The sequence below is a fragment of the Coffea arabica genome, chromosome 2e (assembly GCF_036785885.1).
Source record: "Coffea arabica cultivar ET-39 chromosome 2e, Coffea Arabica ET-39 HiFi, whole genome shotgun sequence".
In the NCBI taxonomy this organism is placed as follows: Eukaryota; Viridiplantae; Streptophyta; class Magnoliopsida; order Gentianales; family Rubiaceae; genus Coffea; species Coffea arabica.
In genome coordinates this window covers 71,012,417-71,031,028 of record NC_092313.1, presented here as the reverse complement: position 1 = coordinate 71,031,028, position 18,612 = coordinate 71,012,417, and the positions used below count along the sequence as shown (strand labels likewise).

The 18,612-nt window shown below is 35.2% G+C and overlaps 1 protein-coding gene across 3 annotated transcripts; it reads left to right on the top strand.

Annotated features, from left to right (window-relative positions):
• Positions 1 to 5,854: 5,854 nt before the first annotated feature.
• On the top strand, positions 5,855 to 8,765 carry LOC113727673 (transcription factor bHLH19-like). 3 transcript variants are annotated; one of them, XM_072080903.1, is made up of 5 exons: positions 5,855 to 5,940; positions 6,063 to 6,130; positions 6,985 to 7,569; positions 7,932 to 8,297; positions 8,414 to 8,765. In XM_072080903.1, exons 2-5 carry the CDS (start codon positions 6,095 to 6,097, stop codon positions 8,495 to 8,497), a joined length of 1,071 nt encoding a protein of 356 aa, XP_071937004.1. In that variant the 5' UTR covers positions 5,855 to 5,940; positions 6,063 to 6,094; the 3' UTR covers positions 8,498 to 8,765. The 3 variants fall into 3 exon arrangements, with proteins under 3 accessions (XP_071937004.1, XP_071937006.1, XP_071937005.1); XM_072080905.1 differs by lacking the exon at positions 8,414 to 8,765 and having other exon boundaries at positions 7,932 to 8,407; XM_072080904.1 differs by lacking the exon at positions 5,855 to 5,940 and having other exon boundaries at positions 5,992 to 6,130.
• The last annotated feature ends 9,847 nt before the right edge of the window (positions 8,766 to 18,612 follow it).

The following is an 18,612-nucleotide window of genomic DNA, read 5'->3' as shown; positions in this document are numbered from 1 at the left end:
ATGTTAAAAAGGGTGTCTTTGGGTAGAAAATTATTTGAAATAATTACTATAATATTTTTCATAATATGATGTATGTAAAATAAAAAAGTGATTAAAAAGATTAAAAAAAAATTGATTGACAGTCGTGTTTAAACACAAGCAAATAATTACTTGCAAATAACTTGTATCCAGATGTTTTTGAATAATAACTGTATGACCAAAAAATGTACCCATGTGGCATAACAATGTGTAGCGAGTATTAGATGATAATGTGTTGACGACATATATCATATTATTTACTTAAAAAACTCTTCATCAGATTTGATCTCAACTCCTAGTTACCTAATTAAGCTGGTAAATCTTTTACTTATGAAGCTTATTTCAGATTTGATTTTGGGTAATCTCTGATCCTTTCTTTGATACGGCAAAACCTGGGCAGAATTGAAGGGGCATACCCTTGAACAAATACAAGAAAAAAATAGGTTTCTAAAAACTGAAATCTTCTTCGAACAGTACAACATTACCACAATCTACACCAAACTATATGCAGCATTGTCATGATGAAACTTGCCAGAAAGAAAATGGAAAAGTTGCAGACAGTGCGATTTTGGAAGGTACCATTAATTTTCTTAAGTCTTTCACTATTCAATCTCTTTATTTCTAAATTTTAGGTACCTCTATGCTTACATTTTAGTCATCCACGCACAAATTTTTAAAAGACTCTGTTTAACAGGTGCCTATACAGCACTCGTTAAAATATATTTCAGATATCATATTTTTGAAAATGTAAGATTGATTAGAAAAAATTAATAAATACAAGAGAGGGTAGACAAAATTAAATAGGAAAAATATATTAATACTAAAGAGGGTAATGATTGTTAATATATGTATATATATATAATATATTAGATAAATGTTTAAGTGTATTAACAAATGTTCAGTGGGCATCCATTAGAAAAATCATTTTAAAATATCAAGTGGTGAAAAGTACTAATCGGTAGAGTTTTATATTTTTCTTCAGTGCACCCAAAGGTATACTTTACAAATCCAAGAAGTTTCATATTCAGAATCTGGCGCACACTTAATTGGACGCAAGCATAAAGGCCGGCTTCTTTATCACCATCACAAGCATGTACTAACAAGTAGGGCAAACCAATAAGGAGGTCAGGCCAATTCTCTCAAATCTATTGCTATATATTCTATCTCTTTATTCTTAAAGTCTTAAATTTTAGGATTCTCCACCTCTATTATTTAGATACATAAATTTTTAAGCCTTGTGCGATCAAACATACCGATTGAGAGAGTTTAATACTTGTAACTTCCAAAACTTCTAGAAAGCCCTATTTGGACAGCCATTTTCCACCGGAAAATTGTGTCGTTTTCCATGATCACATTTCCCTATTATCTTTTTTCTCACATACATCAAATAGTTACAGTAATTTTTTTACAAAAAATCCTAGAAAATGCAATCCAAACAAAGCCACTTTATGTCCTCAAGTCTCTGCGATGTAAAGTATAACCGCACTTCTACTCCTTGATACTTTATGAACCTTTTTTTTTTGGTTGAGAGTGCAGACTGCCTTTCCATGCACATGGTTTGACTGAATTGACCATTCTTGAATTTAAAGTCATTATTAAGTAGGAAACAAGTTATCGTTTTCCTGTACCACATTGCCCTATATTAGTCACAACGATTTCTCTCCTCTATCATGTATTAGGAATCTTTTTTTTTTATTTTTTATAAAGACCAAATTTCATTTACGAATTACTGGAAATTGTCCAGCATGATTTCATTTATATCGTTGCTTTAATGGCATATTAAAATGTACAAGAAATAATGGATTGCATCTGCAATTTAATAGATGCAATAGATTTGAAAAATATAAAAAATTTTAAATTGTTTTCTAATAAGATAAATCACTGCAACTCCCTTCCGTGCATATTGCAATCATCAAATTTGCTGATCAAAGGATTCAACTCTAATAATGATGATGAGACATGTTGAGAGCTTTCTTCTTTGTATGTTGCAATCGTCAAATCTACTAATTGACAGTTTTCAACTCCAATAATGATAATGAAGCCTATCGAGAGAGGTTGAAAACCCAAAAAAGTCAAATCTAAAATAAATTTGAATCTAACAATAAAAGAACAAAACAATTGAAAATTCTCACTATGAACTCAAAGAGAAATAGCAATTTCTTATTAGGAAACTTTAGAGAGAACTCTAGCTAAGAAACTTAGGAGAGATTTTATTAGAAAAATAAAATAAAATGAAATATATGGGACCCCTTGAAAAGGAAGGTCTTATGAAAAGAGGAGGAAAAGCAGAGAAGTTGAAGTAAAAGAAAGGAGGGAAGTCGCGAAGTCTCGTGCGTCCCCGATTTTGGAATAATCTTGAAGGCATATTAAGTGCAAGTCAAGTCATGGTGAGAAGATAATGTGATAATGGCCTTTGCGATGTAACCTCCTCACAAGTTTTTCTACAAGAATTGTTTCCATCTCGGAGTTTTTTTTTTTTTGAAAAGCATCTTCGACAATTCAAGTCTAATTTTTCCAAAAGCGATCCAATAAAGAGAGAAGACTACACTAGGCGCAGTTTGAAATCCATTCCAATCTAAAGACACGTTATATAAGCCTTAATCTAAATGGTAATGATCATTACCGCAGAAAATGTGTCAATATAAGATTAAAAGTGGTAAATAAAAAAAATTCCTTATTTGTCTCTCTGATAAAGAAAAATTAAGCACTCAAATTAGTGATTTTATACATTTTTGGCTTGTTGAAAAAGTTATTAAGGCCCTATTTGATAACATTTAAATTTAATGAATTCAGATCTTAATATGTTCAGAAACGTTTGATAATAAAAAATTAAACATTTGAATTAATTAAGTGATACTGAATTTTTCAGATAAAATTTATTCTAAAAAATAAGTGATAAACTACTCACTTATCTGAATGTGTATCATTAAATGTGATATATACTCAAATATATTCGATTTAATATTTAATAATTTAATAAATTCAAACTTCATATTTTAGATTTTAAATTTCAATTTTCACACTTTAATTTTATCAAATGTACCCTAAGATATTCATCATGATTCATGAGTAAGAGAGAAGACTTGACCTGTAAAGTGTGAAAGCAACCGATAGTGTCTATTCTGGTTAAAAAAAAAAAAAGAAAGAAAAATCTAGAGCTGCTGCAGATATAGAGATTTATTCTTCAAGACCCAGGCGCCATCCTATTTAGACTTTTGTGGTTGCTTTTCTGACACGATAGCACGCAAGAATTTGAAACCTTTACAAATTTATTACTTTCTCCGTCCCATTTATTTGGTTATGTTTGGAGAATCCAATTTTTTAAAAGTAGTGATTTGATTGTGATGTTTGTGCTTTTCTTTCCAATTTTACCACTCAAATTCAAATTTTAAATTTGAATGTATGATTAAAAAGAAGGGTTATATTGGAAAGAGAGTGTAAAAGTTGCTTTGACTTTTCTAACATGATAATTGTTTTGGGACATCTCAAAATGGAAAGTATAACCAAATGAATGGGACGGAGGGAGTATATAGAGTATATATCATGGAAGTTTGATTTTATGGGCACCCCAAACTGCAGGCTGCCTCTTCATTTTGCCCATAATGGGATACTGAGGAAAAACGGAGAAAATAGAGATCCGAAAAGGAGACAAAAGGGAAGATGGTGAAATGCAAAGAAAAGGGAACAAGAAAACGAATGGAAAAATGAAGTTGGAAATACATTGGGAGATAATCAAGAAACTAGTTATTGAAGGGAGAGTTTGATTCTCGCTTTACATTATGTACTATAATGTTGGTTAAACAAGTTAATAATGCATGGAAAACGTAAATCCAGGTCCGTGGGAGTATTGATTTAGTCCCTCCTCCCCAGTAATCTTACAAACTTGTGATGTAGAATCAAGATGATGGTACCATCAAGTTAAACTAATCAAAACGACCATATATTTTTTTTCTTTCTCAAAAATAGGTTTATCTAGAAAAGAAAACTAGTGGATTCTCATGCATGGACGTTTGTGTACTTAAAAGCGGATTGCATGATATGATCACTCCGTTCATATTGGAAAACTATCTTTAAATACTGTATCAGTGAAATGAATTACGTATGTAGCCTCTTTATCACCTAATCAAATGGTCAAAAAAAAAAAAACTCAACTAAATTGGAGAAGTAGGAAGAATTTATGTTTGGAGTCAAGACACGACAAGAAGAGCATATCTTAATATATTGCTAATGCACAGAAGGAAACACGTTTTCCCTGCTACAAATATTGCTATCGATTAAAGTAGGCGGACAAGCAAATCTGTTGATGAATTAATTGGCTAGTTGGGTATCAATAATAAGGATATCAATTCTAATGATAATGGCTGTTATGTTTTTGCTTCAATTATTGAGTAAATTAGGTTCCCACCTGAATCTGTGTTAAAAAAAAAAAAAAAAAGTCCCCTATAATCGCCTTTCGATGTCTGCGTTTTCTCCTTACTTGAGCCGGTTAATGGTAAGAGAAATAAAAAACTTCGAAAGCGAAACAAAGAAAAAAAAGTTATGGGTAAATCCTTAATAAAATTTTCCCATCTAAGGCAGCAAATCCATTGATGCGGGATTGGAATTGCTGTGCATCGATAATAACGTAGGTGTGGTGTTTTCCCTTGATTAACTTTACAGGCTATGTCCCAACTGCAGCTAAGTGCGAAACAAATTAAACACTTCTTTTTAATTCCTTTTTGACTTTTCACAGAAAATTGCATATCCACATATCTTCATACTTGAATCGATTAACCACAGTTGCCCTTTTTTCATTTGGGGTGTTGAATAATCACATGGCATACATAGATGCTTGGTAACATAAGCGAAAAACTTCAAAAAAGAAAGAAAGAAAGAAAAGTCTAAACACTAAGTCTCTAATTGAATAATTTGGAGGACTTGTTAATAAAAAATTTGTTTCCTTGTTTGAGGAATTGCCGAAAGAAGCTTATATAAATTAGGCACAAACAAATACTGCAAATCCAAGAAAGTTGCATTGCTAGGTGGTCCTGTGGATAAGAACTCAACATTTGTGAAGCATGGGGTTCATGCAAGTATCTTACCAACTTGTTTATGCATACTCTAAATAATCTTACTAGCTAAAATGAGATAGCTGGACGGTCATATATCCTGCATGGCTGGTCAGACGACTCACAGAAGTCCCAACGCTCCAGAATTCTAAAGTTTTAAACATCCACTACCAACCCAATATCGAGCAAATATTTTATCTTGTCATGGTGCCAAGTTAGCACATGCGAGGACTACCCCCTAAAATCAATCATAGGTGACATGCATATATTGTATGTAGCTCATATATTGGTTGGTGTTAGGACCGTAAATGAATCGAATCGAATGGAAGTTTTCATAGTTTGAGCTCAACTTGAAATTTTGGATTCGAATTTGAATTTGACTTTGAATTCTATACGAGTTCAAAATCTAAACTCGAGTTTGATTCGATTTAAAACTCTGATGGATGAGAACTCGATCTGAGAGTTCAAAAATTTATTTAATTCTTCAATTTTAATATTAAATTTACACTAATATACATATAATATCTATATAATAAAATAATAAATACAGAATTGATATAAAATATTGACAGAAGCGGTTGTCAACACTTGTTCGATGGCTGCAAATCCGAACTGTTCCTTAAGGGTTCAATTTGTTTACAACGCAGGAGTTATGCGTTTCCGCTCCATTCTTTACCCTCTGCACTCCACTGAAGGAGGCTCCAACCTTATATTTGAGCGCGAAGGGCTGCTTTTGAAGCGCTTATATAAAATTCCGGATTTTATGCCTTCTCCCAATAATTGTTCTTTACTTACCACCTCTATATAAGATGCCAAAAACTTCTTTTCTTGATTGAGAAGCCCTTAGCAGCAGGAGTGTTGAAACTTGAAAGAGGTGAGGTTCCCTCATCTTGCTAGGAGCCCTTTTTTCTGACAACATTTCATTATCTTAGGTTGGGTTTTGCTCTTGTGTAAATGTTCTGCCCCTTTTGTTTTCTGTAAATGGCCATTTTGCAGAAATTTGACATCTTTTCAAGTAGTCTTTGTTGATGGATAATTCAGCGAGCTCGTGGTTTTCTCAACTGGTAACAGATTTCATTCATGCGAAATAGTACTATTGATGTCTTCCCTTTCTTGATCTTTGATAAGTTTTCATGTTGGGCATCGACTAATTTAGGTAGTAATGGCTTGCACTTTTTTCCTAGTTTGAATAACACATATATGGCGGAATTCGGGTAATATTTCTTTCTCCATTATCAGTCCTGTGAAGATATTTAATATATCTCCTCCTCTTTCTTTCTTCGTCATTTCTGTTCGTGTTTACTACGAATGGTGAAGTGTAGTAGAAAGGTCAAAGTATGACTGAGGGAGAATATTGAATCCAAGAGCAAAGAGACTACACGACAAATAGATAAATACATGCAGAGATGGACGTTCAGGGTGCACGAAAGAGCAGCTGTCCCCAAAAATATAAGATATTGTATGATTTTGGCATAATGGCATAGCTTTAATTTCAACTTAGAAATATAGAGTGGATGTTAGATGGCAAATTGCTTTATTCGTTGTGTAGCGCATAGATTCTTTGGTCAAGCTTAAAATGGTTATACTAGATTCCAACCCAACGGATTCTCAGAAAGGCAAACCAAATTTTGCTGAAAGAGACCTGACACAATATTTTGGCTTATCTTTTTTTTTATTTGAACTAAGACAAGCCAAGCTTAACTTGACCATTACTAGGCAAAAACATATGAAAACCATCGGAATCGATTGTCGGTTAAATGAACTGCAGAGTCTTCTGTTTAATTCTGTTGCATTTGCTTTTCCTTTTATTTTATTTCTAGTTGTGGCTTTCGCAAAGTATAGATCACATCAGAGGAAGAAGCTTTCATTTATTGAATAAACGATTCTTACATGACATGCTGCCTTATCTTATTAACAGGGAATGGAGGATCCATTGTCTAATGATGACTTTAATATCATGGACTTCTTGAACGATGAATTATCTGCTGCGCTTGCCGACGACTTCCAAAACTCTTCTTTTCCAGAAGGGAATCCGTCTTTCTCCAATATCTTTCCAAGCTGCAACTCCACTCCTGCATTGTGTGAACCTTCAGGGATGGAAGCTCATCCTGTTGGTTTCGAAACACCAGCCAAACAGCACAAGACTAATGGCTACGACTCGTCGAACATCCACAACATGCCAAATTTTGGTCAAGCTTCTTCTTCTCCAATGATTCTCACTTTTGGGAATCCAAATATGCCAGAAATAAATCCTCATCAAGTGACTCTAGGAACCTTGAACCCTGAGGATGATGCAGTGTCTGAGGTTTTGACATCCCATGGTTCATTTGCAAAACTTGATGAGGCTGCTAAAACTACCGTCCAAACAAAAGCAAAGAAACCTGGTGGTCGTGTTAGGCCACCATCACAAACCTATGATCACATAATAGCAGAAAGAAAGCGACGCGAGCAGCTCAGCCAGAGATTCATGGCTCTTTCCGCCATAGTTCCTGGCCTCAAGAAGGTGAGCAGTACCATCTATTTTCTCCAAAAGCAGAAAAGAAAAGGAAAATAATCCATAACTAGGGTTTGAGAGAAAGTCATTTTTCATGTCATTGTCACGTTTATGTAGCCTAATTACGGTTACCACAATAGCATCTCCATGAAATTTTATTTGACTACAACTTCATTCATATGCCAAATATGTGCCTATATTTTGCTTTCTACTTGACACTCTGCTCTTTACCGAATCAAGAAAACATTATAGATGGCGGACAATGATAACCCCACAGACTTTACTACGCACATGCATAGACATTTCACTACATAATTTACACATCAAAATCTTGTCAAAGTTTTCTCTGAGAAGAACTTATAATGGTGCAGATGGATAAAAGTTCCATTCTTGGAGATGCCATCGAGTACCTAAAACATCTTCAGGAGAGAGTAAAGACACTGGAGGAGAAAGCTGCTAGACAAACCATGGAGTCTGTGGTGCTTGTGAAGAGATCACAACTCTTACTTGAAGATGAAAGATCTTCAGATGAGATGGCTGGCCCGAATGAGCAGCCACTCCCTGAATTTGAAGCTAAAGTGTGCGACAAGAATGTTCTTCTAAGAATACATTGCAAAAATTATAAAGGGGTGCTCATCAAAATTCTCTCTCAGATAGACAAGCTCAATCTTGCTGTTGTGAATACTTGTGTTTCCGCATTTGGGAATTTTGCTCTTGACGTTACAATTATCGCAGAGGTGAGCTTCTTATATATAGGTCTAGGGACGAATTTAAAGTTTGATATCTTTTGAATCAATTTTCTTCTTATAGATTTTTCTACTATTTAATAATCCCTCGTGGTAATCTTTTCCAGGCGGAAAAAGATGTCAACCTGACAACAAAAGAACTGGTCGATACTCTTCGATCTGCCCTCCAACAAGGCAAGCATGCCGCTTAGTCTTAAGTGAAAGATCCCAATAAACATTATGTATTCAGACTGCAGTTTGCGAGTGGCAAGCATGCCGCGTAGTCTTAAGTGAAAGATCCCAATAAACATTATGTATTCAGACTGCAGTTTGCGAGTGCAAAATCCCTATATTTTATCGTATTTCTTTTTCTTTTGGAGTGACGTTATTGGTAATAATGCCTCTCGTGGGGCTCGTTGGCTCAATATGTACTAATTTTGCATAATATATGGTGCTCGTTGTATATGTTTTCTTTAATAATGATTATTCTTCATTCCTAGGGCCCATTGATCTGAAAATGCCCCGGACTACCAGTACCTTATTTTTCTTTTCACAGTTCAACTTTAATTGCTTTGAGAATTCAACTCTCGTCGCTCGTACCTCATCCTTTTCCTGTTCCCATTAGCATAAAGAGATGATACACTAAAAAAGTTCAACTTCAATCATCATGAACGAAAAATATGTAACTAAACTTGGTACCTCAAGGATGATGAGCAGAAAATAACTTGGCCTCTAATGCATGATGCATTTGTACCACAGGAAGTAGGGAGAAGAAAATCAAGCGGGGAGATTAAACGCGTTGATCGTCATCTAAACATTTGAGCTTTACTAAAGAGTATGATAACATGCTACATTGAAACTTACGATAGGCTTATAAATTATGCTATGTGCATCTCACTTTGGGGGTTCAATTAGTTTAGTTCCAAACTTAAAATAAATTCCAAGGCAAAGCTGATTAGCAGCATCATAACCAACTCCTTTTTGCCAACTTTGAAAACTAAAGAACTTTGATGCGGAAGGTGCTAGGGTGAGATTTTTATATGGTTTGGGAATTTTTTGGTATGATTTCCATGTGCAACAAACGGTTCTCAATTCTCACCTTCATATACCAAGTTATAGCTAATTTCCTCAACTTGTAATGGTTCAACTTCTTTGAAATATCCAATAGCTATACGGAGTATTCACTAATATATGTACTTTTGGTCAAGGAATAAAGCCACTTTAATTTCATCATCTAAATTATGATATTAGTGCCTAAAAAACCGCCTACTGCTGGAGGGTAGTTCCAAAGCTACCTTGAAAGTTTATTTTCATCTTCTAATCTGATCTCTCTGTAATTTTCAAAGTTGATTTTCATCTCGATACACAAGTGCGGCTTTTGGCTTCCTTGAGAAGAATAAATTTTTCTTGCTCTTTACTCTTAAGCCTTGGCTTAATTCCTTGGGTGAATATATTCTAGTGGCAAGTTTAGTTAGTTTGATTGTGTTTCTTGCATTCCCTCCTATTTCCTCACTCAGTTTGTTACCAAGGCATCTTGGTAAGAAGTTTCTGGTAAGGTTCTTGCAAATGGTATGTCGATTGGCAACATAAATTTGTGGGGCAGATTAGATTAGAAAATTAGCATTGACCACTTGTGTGTGGAAAGTTGCGGAAAAGGTTGTATTTTGTTGAAGATTGTTGCGGGTGTTGGGGACAAAGTTGTTCGTTGGAAAGGGAGACTTGTGGCAAGCTGGAAACGAGGCTAAATACCTTTATTGGTGACTTTGTGCTATTTCCTTGTAGTTGCATACGTTAGGATTATTCTAGCCAGTTTTACATAATCTAATAAAAGCTTGAATAGTTACTAAAAAATTTTACCATCTGGGACTTTAAGTTTAGAGAAGCTTAATTGTTATCATTACTAGTTTTGCATCATTGGAAATTTGGCAGCAAACATTACAATTACGAATTAATTTCGTAATTTTTCCTACGTCGACGATATGCATATTTTTTATACATAGTGTTATATAAAGTAAGATTTCAATTTAGAAGCAATGAAGTGTCATGCATCTAAACAACTGGTAAAATAAAGTATTTATACTATCAATATTGAAAAAATTAATCTAATATATAATGCTGAGGTAAGCTTCTTGTACATAGATCTAGGGACAGATTTAACTTGATCTCTTTTAATTAGTAATTTTTTTACAAAATTTTGATATAATTAATGTCCCTTGCATTCTTTCTTTTATTTTTCCCCATAATGGAGAAAGAATTAAACCTGACATTTTCGTTCTGCCCTCCAACAAGTAAAGCGGGCAGCTTTTATGCCGAATAGACAGGAAAATAAATTCGGGTCTGTTTGATCCGACATAAAAAGGTTTTCTTTGGGAAAAAAATTTCAGTAGAAGTCATTTTTCAGAAAATATTTTGTTTTTCCCCTAATTTTCTTGTGTTTGGTCACTGTTTTGGAAATAAATTTTCAGTAGTAATATAGCCATTACAATATATATCCGCTACACTACTCTTCAGTGTATGCTATCAATGCATCACAACCACGGCAAAAACCCTCTTCCAACGCCTCAAACACCATTTCCACCATCAAATGAAATGTGATCAAAGGTAAATAATAACAAGAACATAAGAAGCAGGTGTTACAAGAATAGTTTTATAGCCAAAATTTGTTCATAAAGACCTAATAGATTTCATCATTGATTCCTATTGTCAAAGCAAAAGATGGAAATTCTATTTGATCAGCGAAACTGTCAAGCTCTCTTTTGTATAATCAATTTGAAAACATCTTTACCCCTTTGTAAAAGTTTTAGAGTTGTATTCTCTCTTTTCTACTAGAAATCTTCTCTTTTTGTCCAATCCACGCTGTTTCTATAGACCTAATTCCTTTGCACTAGTCTTCCATGACTTTGGCTCATGATGATGTAGGCTAACGTGCAAGGGTTTTTCAGTGCATGGGCATGGAAAGAAGAATACGGGTTGAATAGAGCTGTGGAGGAGACAACTAATGCGTAATGTGCTGGGGACAAGATAGAGGCAGCAAACAAGGGTCAAAGAGAGGGGGTGGTGGCTGGAAAATAACTTCAATAAGCTTATGATTGAAGTCGTTTTACATCCGCTGAAGTAAAATATCTATTTTACAAGGGAAGTGATTTTCCCCGGGTTAAAATGGAACCAAACACTGGAAATTAAGGCAATTACTTTCTCGGAAGATGTTTTCGATCAAAAACAAACAGACCCTTCTTAACGTCTGTTTTTAGCAAGATTTTAGATTGGGAGGGCAAAATTCTGTAGATTTTTGCCAACATTTTTTTTTTCGTTTATTTTAAAGATTTTTGTGTGACGCTCTTGTTTTGGTCGTGGTTCATGATGGCATAAACAATTCCTCTCGCGGGTCTCGTTGGCTTTTGAATTATTATATGTATTTCTATAAATAGTAATGCTACTCTGTGATGTATGATGCTGATTGACATTGATTTCTTTCTTTTGAAATATAGTCATTCCATTACTACGGCCCACATATTTGAGAATTTCGAAGCTGCCACAACCCCTTCCCTCATTTTTATATTAGAGGACCCTAACCTAAAGTTGAGAGAAAGACTTAAAACAGGTCATAGAAGTAACTTTTTTAAGAACCAATGCAGTATGGGCGAAATGCAGTGCAGTTTTTGTCTCCAATAAGTGGCATATAATGGTCCTTTATGTTTTATCCACAAGAAAATGGGCCGGGGTTTCCAAAGTTTCTGATTCTATGCAGATATATATATATATATTCGTTAATAAATTTATCATTAATAATTTTTTTTACAGACTCAACATCTTTTCTTAGAATTGTGTGATACATTCTAATTTTAGGTGTGATACCTAAAGATTTCTAGAAGTGATTCTTAAAATTACTAATCAGATTTTCATCTTCTTAATGAGAAAAAAGAAAAATAAAGAGTGATTTCAATCACGTAAAAATGAAAAACAAACAAAATAAATGAAAGAATTACGTATGTTATTTAACCAGTAAAAGTAAATCAATGACAGAGAGATTTTATTTCCTCCATTTTTGTCCACTTTTGACCTATCATTCCCTTTCTCTGCCTATCATTTTCTTTCCCTTTTGAAAAATACATCAAACACAAAAAGCCAAAGGTACAAAATCCATAAATTAGACCGCACCTTAACTCGCTCGAACTAGATTGTGAGTAAATCCGCACTCATGGTTCAAGTCAATCACGTAAGACATGCGACTCCATTTGAACCACAAATTACTTCTTGGCTTCTTCGATTGTTTTCACCAACATCAAGAATAAGTTGCCCCTTTATAGGTGAATAATTGAAAGGTATTCGCGTAAATACTTTTCAAGTGTTTATAATCGGACCAAAGGGTATTGCTAGCTACAATGTACTAGTTAAGTGGATATTGCAAAGTTTCTCTTGAAAAAGCAAGTATCATTATCATGAGTACTATTATTTTGAAAATTGGATTAGACTAGTAGGTTCGACCAGTGGAACAGTAAATTGATTATACTTCTAATTCGATTCAATAGTTGACTTGAAAATTCAATGAAATCGGTCAAACTTGATCAAGAATCAATTGGAATAGTAAAAATGGGTAGAAACAGAAAATTTGAACTGAAATTCACTAAATTTTTATGGGTTTAAAATAAAAAAGCCCCCTGTGATATACTTAATACACAGGAAAGCCCCCCGTGGTTTCAAAACATACAAAACGACACCTCATGTTTTGAACTAAATTGTAAACTAACAGAATTTATTAAACTTAATGGAATCTGGTAAACTTAACGGAAAACTTAACAGAATTTGGTAAATTTAACGGAATCCGATAAGTTTAACAGTTGAGACCGTCATTTTCGTTAAGTTTAATGAATTTTATTAGTTTACAATTTAGTTCAAAATATGAGTTGTCGTTTTGTATGTTTTGAAATCACGAGGGGTTTTTCTGTATCTTAGGTATACCATAGGGGATTTTTTTTTATTTTTAACCCAATTTTTATCTTTACAAATATTTCAATTTTATTAAAATTATTAATACTAGAATAAATAAAAAATTATTAAACCTTTATACGGGAGTTGAATCAATCAAACCGGTTGAATCATGAACTGAAAGCTCCTTCAATTCACTCTCCCATCTGATTTTAAGAACATTAATGGCTAGTAGACTAGAGTTAGATGTATTAGTTACCCCAATAAATTAGTGCAATAGTTCCGCACAGGTGCTTACAAATCCTACCACAATACTGGTTGCTTCGTACGCATAATCCTCAATCACCACCCATCCATTCCATTCGTTTCAGTTATATGCTACACCCTATTCCATTTTCAACCGCTTTCAATATGTAACTGGAATAAAGATAATGTTGAATGCAAGTGTGTGACGCCCCACTTCTCCCTAAGGCGAACCAAAGGGTATCCGCGGGACGCCTGCCCAGCTCTCGCCGGGACTCACTACAATCGATCATTCAAAAGCTCGAAATACTTTAAGTAACCTCAATACATAATTAAAGTACTTCGAATATCTCACACTTACAATTATGCAGCTTTCAAGCTTAAATACAACCCAATGGAAAAGGGGTACTATAGCCATCCGTTATAATATAACTTAAAGTCTTCCAAAGAAAACAATCTAGTACTACTCACGAGCACCCTTGGTCTCGAACCCTGTAAAAGAAATCCACAACGTGGTATGAGCTACACAGCCCAGTGAGGTTCCAAGACACTCTAACAGTTCAAATGAATCAAATAAGTTGGGCATATCATACGCATGGTTCAAGGTTACACAATGGCATGTTATCATGAGGCAATAATCATTGTACAGGTAATTTGAGCATATCATAGGTATGGCACGTTTTCATAAAACGGTTATCATTATGTAAAATAAACACACATTGAAGGATACGGTGTTCCAGTGGAACTCTGTCGGTCATCTGCACCTTATGACTTCCGGATCCCCTCGGTTTGACTGGCCATCACCTTATCCCTCCAGTGGTAATACTCGAGTATACCGAAACGGTTGTCCAGGGTTCCAACCTACCCGACCGAGCCCAGTCCTGGCTCGAGTAGGTCAGTAACCGAGGCAGGGCCCAAGTTCAGCTTAGAGCTTACAACATGCACAAGTAATCAAGTAATTCGGCAAAAGGTAAAATTCATCATTTGAGTAGGTCGAGTGAGGTAAAGTACACACTCGCCTAACAATGATGGACAACTTCATATAACATGCGATTCATGATAATCAAGTGATCAAGTAAGTTGGTGATCACGTAAGCAGATAATCAAGTAAGCAAGTAGCCGAATGGATTAGAAAACGGTAAGTAAACACGGTAAACGGTAAACGGTGGTAATTACGGTTAATTGGCAGACATATGTCATTTTAATAGGCCACCATTGGCCGATTTTCACTTTTTCCACATAAGAGTCGAGGAGATTCACTCCAACCGACTTATGCTGTCATAGCATAATTAATCATTTAAACACATCATGTAGATATGCTCTCCAAACATTTCATATCTAGTATTTCAAGTAATCACATAAATATGCTCTTTAAGCATTTCATATCGAATAGTTCAAATATACATATTTCAGGTATTTCATGTCGAGTAATTCAAGTATACCTTATTCAGATATGCATGAGTGTGGTAAATACTTAACATATAGCACTTAACACTTAATAATCATGGGTTATGCATGTCATAGACTTATTCCAATTACATATTCCTATATGGAACACTCACCTATAGCAACAAGAGAGTAATACTCAAACAAGTGTCTAGGCGTCCACTTCGAGTTCTTCTTGAAGGTCCCCTTGAGCGCCTGAGCAAATAATCATTAACTATTATACACTATCACTTAGAACTCCTACTTATCAAAGAAGGTTGTACAATCTAAAGGGAATTCATGAATTGGGCCTTAATTATTAATAATCGAGACTCAAGAGTAAAGTTTTAAAGTCTAAAGAAAGAGACTAACATTTTTCATGAAATCGAGTTCAAAATGTTCAATCGGTATCGAGAAAAGAAGGCAAGTTTCCAAAATCTCATTTCTAAGAAATTGTCAAATTTTAGCTTTGGGTGTCAATTCTAGAAAAATCGTATCTTGCACTACGTAGGTCCAAAATTGGAAAGCTTGATACCATTGGAAACTACATTCCGAGTACTACAAGTTTCTAGAAGACACTTTTCCATGATTCGAAATGGAAGGTATTCAAAAGTTGGATCAAAGTTACTGCTGTAGAATACTAAGACAGTTTCAAGGTTGGTTTTTGGCCAATTTTGGAAATTCAGTAAAATTCACTTGTTTTGAACTAACCTTTGAAATTTGGAAATCAAATAGTGTTGCAATCCAAGAGTATAACAAAACAAGCGGATTGAGAAACGGAGTTTCGAGCACCAAGATATAGTAGCCCCAAGTTGAGGAAGATTCAAGACTGAAGAAGAATTTCCAGTTTTGAACCTCCAACACTAGAAATTTAATTCGGTATTGAAACGAACTTGAATTGGTACCAAAATTGGCAGTATTTTACTCCCATATGAAAGGTACCACTCTATCAAATTTCAGGGAAAAACACTTTCGGTAAGATAGTTAATTAGTCAACCAAAGTTCAGGAAAATTATAAGGCAATCTGCTTTGAGACTTTCATTACCCAATTCAAAACGTCTAATCAAGCAAACTATACAATCATGGTTCATTTGTGAAATAAAGGCCTAAGAAACATCCATAATGCCTTTGGTAAGTGTTTAGTATCAAGAACATCAATTAACAAGTTCACTCCAATATCTTGTTCCAAACCAGTCCAACATTAGGGTTTTTCCAAAACAGAGCAGTCCACTTGTTTCAGTCACAACTCAGTCAATTTAACTCGAAATCGAGCATGGCTTACGCCGTTGGAAAATACGTTCATAGGGGTAAAATATCACAGAAGAAATCATTTCCAAATTCGGCACCAATCTGGTTCAAAATCGGGCATCAAGTTGCTGCCTGAACACTTCATTCCAGATGAACAGAGCAACAGGACAGCGAACTTAAAACATTTGGTTCGGCTTGCTCACAAAGGATCAGAACGTGCATTATATACCAAATTAAAGCCAGGAATGTCTAGTTTCCAACGCCACCAACGGCACATGATTTCGACATCCGAGGACAGAGTTATAGCCAAAATACTACCACTGGTCAGAATCATACGCGAACAGTTTTCCAGATTGCTAGTTTCTCAAGAAAAATTCATTTGCTCAATCAAACCTCAATATTTTCCAATGAAATTTTTCACACATCTAATACATCCTATAAACATCTAATTCAAGCCATTAAACCATTAAAAATTGGCCTGGAAATGGCCGAACATGGCAGGGGCAAAATCGGAAGTTTTTGCTTCTTACACCCAATGAAGTTTCTACTAATTACCCACCACTAATGCATCATTATAACCACTAAACCAACAATATAATCACCATCAATCACCACATCAGCAACAATAACCCAAGTGTGGGAATTCCAAGAGCCCACTATCACATTTTTACACCATACACAAGCTAACCAAATGCATGCATGAACTTAACAAGGTAAGATAGCTTCCAAACTTCAAGTTTTCAAGAGTGGATCATCACTTACTTTGGGTTGATGTTCAGCAGAATTTTCGGTCCTCTATTACCCCAGAAAAACCGTGATTTCCAGCCATTGTTTGCAGCTCAAAATGATCCTCAAGTGTCAAGCTAGGTGTGGTGCAAGTTTGGTTAATTTTGGAGATGATTTGGAGTGGTTTTGAGTGAGATTAGTGAGCAGAAATTTTGTTGCAAATGAGTTAGAGAGAGGAGGGAGCTGGCCGGCTGTTTGAAGCTCAAGAGAGAGAGAGAGTGATCAGATTTTAGCTTCCAAGAGAAGACATTAACTTGTGGCCTCAAGTCACCCATTAGTCAACTCACATTAGGGTGCGTTTGGCGCGATTAGGGCTCGATTTTCTCGCGCGTTTGGTTCACTAGTGCACTAAACCTCCAATGTATTTATATTCATGTAGATAATATTCACTCTTAATTGTCCCGAAATAAAGGTCTAAAGTCCCTCAAATAAAGTCGCGCGTGTGAAAACGCGTACCGTCAATTTTTTACGCTATAACGCGAAACCTCCGGGAAATTCTTATAACGATAGTACTAATAACTATCACTTGAGTATTTAAACATTAAAATACCGAATTTAGGTCCATTGTACATGTCTCCAATATTCCAAACTTATTGTACTCTCAAGCGGATAAAATCTTCAAGCACTATTCACTGTTTTTACTAAACGCGCTCCAGGAAATTAATTCATGAAATGAGTTACTTTAAAAATATAACGAAGTTATATTACCATGTATTTAGGTCTAATAAGACTAGAAAATATTCCTCGAGGCAAATATCCAATTAAATAATTTATTAAGCCACAAATTAGGCTAAAAAAAATAATAGTTTTTACGAGTCCTCACAACCTCCCCTCCTTAAAAGAATTTCGTCCTCGAAATTTATACCTTCTGTAATCTCAGACAACTCTGAACCATGTGGTGTGTTCATGTTATGCTTTCTTTCTGATGCCATTGGTCGGTTTCTCCTTCCATTGACTTGTCGAGGGACAGTTCCATTTCCTTGTGGAGCAGTAGTTTCTCGTGGATACCTCCTTGGACAGTCATGAACTTTATGGTTGGTACTCCCACACCCCATACACTTTCGTCCCTTTAGCCAACAGTTTTCTTCAATGTGATTCGTCCTTCCACAATATCCACAAGTCGGACGAGGTGTTGTGACCTGACTGGCTTGCGAGGTTTTCTTTGATCGTGTCTGTTCTACTGAAGTCCCTCGCGACATAGTTCCTTTTGGTTCCTTTATCATGAGTGGTGCAGGAAATAACAGTCCTACTCCATCCACTTCTTTTCTAACTTTGGGTGGTGGTCCATTTCCTCCTAGTGTACTATCAGATGCATCTCTTTTCCTTGCTTGGAGAGCTCTCAGTTGAGATTTTGTGCTTTCTACCCTTGCGCTTTTTCGAGAACGTCACTAAATGTTTCAACCTGTGCTGCGGCAAGGGCATCTTGGATTTCCAAATCTAATCCTTGGATAAACCTTCTTATTCTCTTCCGTTCAGTAGCCACCAATTCTGGGGCATATGTAGATAACTTTGTAAAGCGTGTTTCATACTCAGCTACGCTCAAAGTTCCTTGACGAAGCTTTATAAAATCATCTTCTCTCTTTTCTTGGACAAGTGGAGGAAGAAATTTCTCATTAAATTCACGTACAAAGTTTATCCAAGTCCTTAGGGTTTGATCTCTTTCCCACTTGTTTCTTATAACATTCCACCAGGCTCGGGC